This window comes from Osmerus mordax, chromosome 2 (genome assembly GCF_038355195.1).
Source record: "Osmerus mordax isolate fOsmMor3 chromosome 2, fOsmMor3.pri, whole genome shotgun sequence".
In the NCBI taxonomy this organism is placed as follows: domain Eukaryota; kingdom Metazoa; phylum Chordata; class Actinopteri; order Osmeriformes; family Osmeridae; genus Osmerus; species Osmerus mordax.
Genome location: NC_090051.1, coordinates 17679847 through 17685557, shown reverse-complemented (window position 1 = coordinate 17685557; position 5711 = coordinate 17679847). Strand labels below are relative to the sequence as shown.

At 44.0% G+C, this 5711-nt stretch overlaps 1 protein-coding gene across 1 annotated transcript; it reads left to right on the top strand.

Annotated features, from left to right (window-relative positions):
* The first annotated feature begins 306 nt into the window (after positions 1–306).
* LOC136967331 (uncharacterized) lies at positions 307–2353 on the top strand. The gene is made up of 7 exons (XM_067261113.1): positions 307–403; positions 580–891; positions 1168–1308; positions 1413–1487; positions 1659–1748; positions 1847–1875; positions 1975–2353. The coding sequence occupies exons 1-7, from the start codon at positions 307–309 to the stop codon at positions 2014–2016; spliced, it is 786 nt and encodes a 261-aa protein (XP_067117214.1). The 3' UTR covers positions 2017–2353.
* The last annotated feature ends 3358 nt before the right edge of the window (positions 2354–5711 follow it).

Genomic DNA, 5711 nt, shown 5'->3' with positions numbered 1-5711 from the left:
GGAATAATGACTTATCTGTTTTGTCTTAATACTCAATACTTGGACTTCCATTTACATTTTCGTTCATGTTTCTTGTTGTTCTCAGTCACATTTAAGACTCAGGTAACTTTATTCCGAGAGAGCAGCAACAGTAGTGAAGTGGATCTGAGTTGCAGGAGCATAACTGAATACAGTACAGCCAAATGGACCAGGACCTCATCTTCTCAACAAACACCAGTTGTTCTGACCTCATACAGTCGCATCTCATCTGATGAGTTACAGCGAGACCGGTTCTCATCACCTGCCTTCAGTGGTGTTGACTACCCCATGCATATCTCACCACTGATATTTGAAGATGGTGGAGAATACAGATGCATATTTAATAATCATGAGCGTGTCTTAGTGAAACTCATTACTATTCAAGGTAAGTCCATGTACACTACAGTTCTATCACTACACATGATAACCAATTATATTAAATCCACAGATGTTATCCATCTATATATTTGTTGTAGTGTATATTCATGTCATTGTGCATACATATTTATTTTATTGTTCATTTGTAAGAATGAGATTGAGTCATGATCTTTTCTCCACCAGTTTCTGTTGCGCCCTCTGGTGACGAGGGTAGGGACCAGACAGTGGTCCTCACCTGTGAGCTGTCAGAGCTGAGCGATGTCCCAGTGACCCTGGCCTGGCTGAGGAGAGAGGGCAGCGGGGTGCTGATGGTCCGACAGGAAGTCCTGACAGACAGCAGGCTGCTCAGTGTGACCCTGCCCAGCCTCCATAGAGACCAGCTGTTCTGGGAGTGTGTGGTCTTCTCTCAGGGCCTGCTCAGAGCCAGAGTAACCCTGAACCTCACAGACAGCTTCGAGAAGATCCCTACTCCTGTTACACCCATCCCAAATGCAGGTAGGACCTGAAGATCTGGGTGAAATCATGAAGATAGTATTTTCTTTCTATTGAAGTAATCCGAAATATCATTACACAGTTCACTCAACATAGAACTTCTGCAAAACAAAAAATGACTAGATATGGAAGCTCTCCTCCATCTCTTGGGAATTGTCTTCCTCTATCTAGACGCCATCTAAAAAAATTAGGCTTCAGCCCTTAAAACAAATCAAACTTTCAATCTGTGACACCATTCGACTGAAATCCTCCATGTCTGTCTGTCTGTCTGTCTGTTAGGTGGCAAAGTAAACCCCTTTCACCTTGGGATGATTGTGGCCTGCTCTGTGCTGCTCTTCACTGGGATCCTGACTGTGGCTCTGCTGTTCTACTACAGGGGAGCCAGAAACAGAGAGACAGCTTCAAGGCCTGTGCTGAGCAGTGTGTAGTACGGTTTTATTCTCAGCTGGTACATAATGCACTTAGCAATATCACTGTAATGTATTGGGATTCAATCTCCTTGTGCTTTTCCTCTTGTTTGAAAGTTGTAGCGTCGCCCTCTCTGACTGATCAGGATGACCCAGTCTACGGCAACGTCACAAACAACCCCCCAGACGAAGGTGATCTATACAGACACTGAGTACAGTACAGACGCATCCATGGTGATCCACCGCTGGAACATTCTGGATGTAGCTCTGCTTTGGTAGCACCTGCAGTGTGTGGGGGGAGGGATGAGGACAGGGTCAGGTAGATATCTAGTGAGAATAACCAGATATTGTGTGTGAATGTAGTTCCAGACAGTCATAGGAGTCCAACAGAGGGAGAGAACAACATGGACATCCATTACTCTTGCATCTCTTTAAGTGGACTAAAGCCTAGAGGTGAGTTGATAATTAAAAAAATCCAATGGGTCAGGGTAAACTCTCAAACATTTGTTTTTTTTAAATGATCAAAATGTGCACCTTTTTCCTTTATACAGAGCAAAATGGGAATTCTGAAAAAAGTGGGGTAAAGTAAAAATGATCTGAGAACTTGATGTGAGATTCATGTGCAGAAAAAAATATTTATTTTGTTACATTGTTATATTTTTTTTTTCTTATTGAACAGGATGGGGATGGTGTAATCTACTCAGCTGTCAGCATAAATTGAAGAATCCATTGTGATCTGGAAAGAAATGCTACTGGACAAGCTTGCTTCTCTTTCAGTACTGGATTTTACATATGTCAAACGTGTATTTCTTAAGAAATTGATTATCTAAAATGAACCGTTACCTATGTTACAAAATTACATAGTACCACCATGTACATTGCAAGCTTACGTTTCCTTTTCATCTTGAGATCAGTTTATCATTTTCATAATGCCCTTTACCCTTGTCTGGATGAGAAATAGAAATTATTTTTGGGTACTGAGATGGTGTTAATTAATCTGTCTTCTCTGTGCTCTTTTTAATTAAATGTAATTTTGCAATTGCGTTGACGTCCTCTTGAAAATGAATCAATGTGTTAATTTTCATTTCACAAAGAAGGCAGGAGAGGGCGCCGTTGGTCAACACAAAGTACCAGGGACAGGGAATTGAGAAAGGGGTACATTTCTTTCTTTCAACTCGCTAAATACTATCTCTGCTTATTTCTGCAATTGCTGATAAAAAAGAATTGCTTGAATACATTTTTCTCTTACTCACAAAGGTATGTAACCCACACAGGATGAATGGGAAGCACATCAATAATGAAGGCTTTCACCAACAGACAGGTGCAGACGAGAACCAAGATTCTTCCTCGTACTCTGCGGTGCTTGTGTGGTGTGTGTGCATGCGAGTAAGAGAGACAGAAAAAGAGAACGATATTGTAAATGAAAGCTATTGAAAGGATTCAAGGTCTTGTTAAATGAAGGCTTTCATAACTGACAAAAATAAGAAAGGGGAGACATAGCCTGAATTCCATTCAAAAACACACCACACACACACACACACACACACACACACACACACACACACACACACAGAGACAGACAATAACAAGGACCACAGGTGTGAAAAGAAAGTGACAGTAGAATGGGCCAAGGCTGACACATGCTTTGTTTCTCACTATGGCTACCCATCACCATGAAGGTTTGTGGGCGGAAGAGGGGAGGGGATACTGAGAGGGGAAATCAGGACATGTGCTAAGCTTTTGATTTTAGACAGAATGACCTTTGTTATAGCACGATAAGAAACAGAAAGATTGTCACCTGATTCCTCAAGGGTAAGCACCCTGAAAAAGTCACTGCTACTCTGGGGGCCGCCTCTAACACTGTTGTCAACACAAGCAGATTTTGAAGATTTAATTTTCGTTACACAGGTTTCTTTTTAACAGCTCAGAATTTGTTCTTTATGTGTACATTTTATTCCATTTGTGGTGGAATATCACCAATAGGGGGCAAGCTAGTACAACTGTTATGTCGGGGGCTCTTTGATCACAGCCCTCATAAAATAACATAAATCTACACCAAATAAATACTGCCAAGCAACAAAATATGAAAGAAAACCTAGATAACCCATGTTCCCCCACACGCTTACTCTAACACACACATATACACACGTACATGCAACATGTGCAGGAACAACTGTGAAACTGTCACTAGTGTGTTGGCTTTTTAAGGTAATGTTTATCCAGCTCTTGCCCAGCTCATCTACCTTGCAGATGCAACGGCCAGACTCACATCCACCCTGTCCACTGGCTGATCTGTCACACACTCTAGAGGTGTTCAAGACCTCCTTCCAGGAGGGTCATGCGGTGGAGACACTCGGTGGAGACGTTCACTCACGTAGAGATGAGTAGATTCACAGTGGGACAGAGGCTCGCACCAGAGTTCACCTTGCCCATCCCGTGTCCTCTGTGACTGTGAGGGGTACAGGAACCACACGGCAGAGCCCGTCAGCCTTTCTAAAGAAGAGCACTGCCAGTAACTCTGCTGAGGAACGCTCTTGCGTCAGAGTGTGTGTGTGTTTGTGTTTTGTGTGTCTGTCTGAAAGAACAGAAAAGGGAACATCCTACTGACTGCCAAGTCATTTAGACATCAGTAGACAGTGGACAAATCTACGGTTAGAGCTGTGTTCATTTGTGCCGTGGGGGAAATACTTTGGAAACAATACTGTTGAGTCACTGGTTTCCCAGTCATTGAGTCAACGTTAACTTCACAGAAGGTACATTTTATGTTCATCCGTAGGCACACAATATCCTGTACAACATAGACATGGTTAGTTTACGACATTCAAAATAGTTCTAACAATTAATTATTTCATAGACATGTGGTTAGATGTATGAGTTGAGCTCTGGTGTTTAATGAGCTCTCCCCCCTACTCCCTCCAGGTAGTGGTATGCTCCAGTAGGAACAGGCCTGTTCAGGCTGTGGTCCTAATGGAGTCAGGTCCATTACTTCTCCATTAGAGGGTGAACCAGGAAGTGTGTGGGTCGATGGTGTTGGGTGCTCGAGTGCCCCACGGACTTCACACCACAGTGACCTGCTGTTGGCTGACACTTTAGTCAGAGTTCTCTCTTTCTCCTTTTTATCTTAATATTTGTCTTATTGTCTCTGTGCCTGTCTTTCAGCAAAACCTGCCTGAATTTTATTTTTTAATTCTCTCTCTTTAGTCCATTATTGTCAGAATCTCAAATTCAGTCAGCACTCTTAGTTCATTCCAGTAAACAGAGCAAACGCAACACTGATGAGACCCACTTGACATTTTTCCTCCTCAAAGTCTCAGCTCTCCTCACAGAGAGGATTACCGTGGTTTGACTGGTAATCTTGAGTTACCGGGGCCACGTTTTTTCATCCAGCTCATGAAGCTTTCCGGGCCTCCCTCATTCTCTCTCCTGCACTCCTCAAAGTCAGAACTGGAACTTCTAGTTCTCTCCATGGGATTTTGGGTCTGAGGTTCAAATTCATTCAGTGTTTATAACATGGAGGGGTTTGGTCATGACTGGGTCCTAAAGATCTCAGGAGTCCAGCGGTCTCTGCTGCTACCAGGGGTCAGTCTACCATCCTCCCTCAACCTCTACGTCCTGCGCGCCTCTGTTTCTGGTCAAGCTTGGAGCTGACACCGGTACACTCTCCTCCCAGCTCGGGTGTGAGGAAGCCCGCCATGCAGTTCCTGGCAATCTTGAGAAGACGGATTTGGAATGTGTCTGGGTGACGGTGCTGTGTTGCGGCCGACACTACAGGACAGTGTGTTGCTTGGTGTCAGTGGCCTATTATGTGTCATCATGCAGCACGTGTGTCCGTGCTGGGCCATCCACCCAGCCAGTCCCTGGGGAGACACTACGGCCCGCCCTCCATCCATCAGCCTCCTCCTCCCTCCCTTCCCCCTCTCCTCATCCTCTCCTCCAAATACCCCAACAGCCTGACAGTGGAAGGCCACCGATTGATTATCTCTTTCGTCTGCATTCTCCTCCTTTCTTTCTTTCTTTCTTTCTTTCTTTCTTTCTTTCTCTGTGTGGCCTCTCACTCATCGAGCCAAATCTCCTGCTTTCGCCTTTTCTCTGTCTTTTGTTCTTTTGTCTCTTTCTCTCTATCTCTTTCTCTCCTTTTCTCCATCTCTCCGCCGTTCTCTTTTACTCACTTTCTCTACATCTCTCTTTCTCTCGCTCTTTCTGTCTCTCTCTCTCAAACTCTGTGTCTCCAACTTCTCTGTGGCTCGTCACGCAATTACGTATACAGGAACATGGTATTTTTGCACAGGCAACATTCAACCCAAGGAAGTTGTGTGCCACGGCTGAGGAGAATGTGATCCGTTTTCTTTATGGTGGAACAAGTGTGTAAGTGTAAAGTGGAAGATATTACATGCGTGTTAGCCTATGAGTGTGTGT

What these genes read in the sequence shown, in the direction of transcription:
- LOC136967331 (XM_067261113.1), top strand. Translation starts at nt 307, where the DNA reads ATGCATATCTCACCACTGATATTTGAAGATGGTGGAGAATACAGATGC. An exon ending in AAACAACCCCCCAGACGAAG is followed by an intron (nt 1,488 to 1,658) that starts GTGATCTATACA and finishes GTGTGAATGTAG; the next exon opens with TTCCAGACAGTCATAGGAGT. An exon ending in AAGTGGACTAAAGCCTAGAG is followed by an intron (nt 1,749 to 1,846) that starts GTGAGTTGATAA and finishes TCCTTTATACAG; the next exon opens with AGCAAAATGGGAATTCTGAA.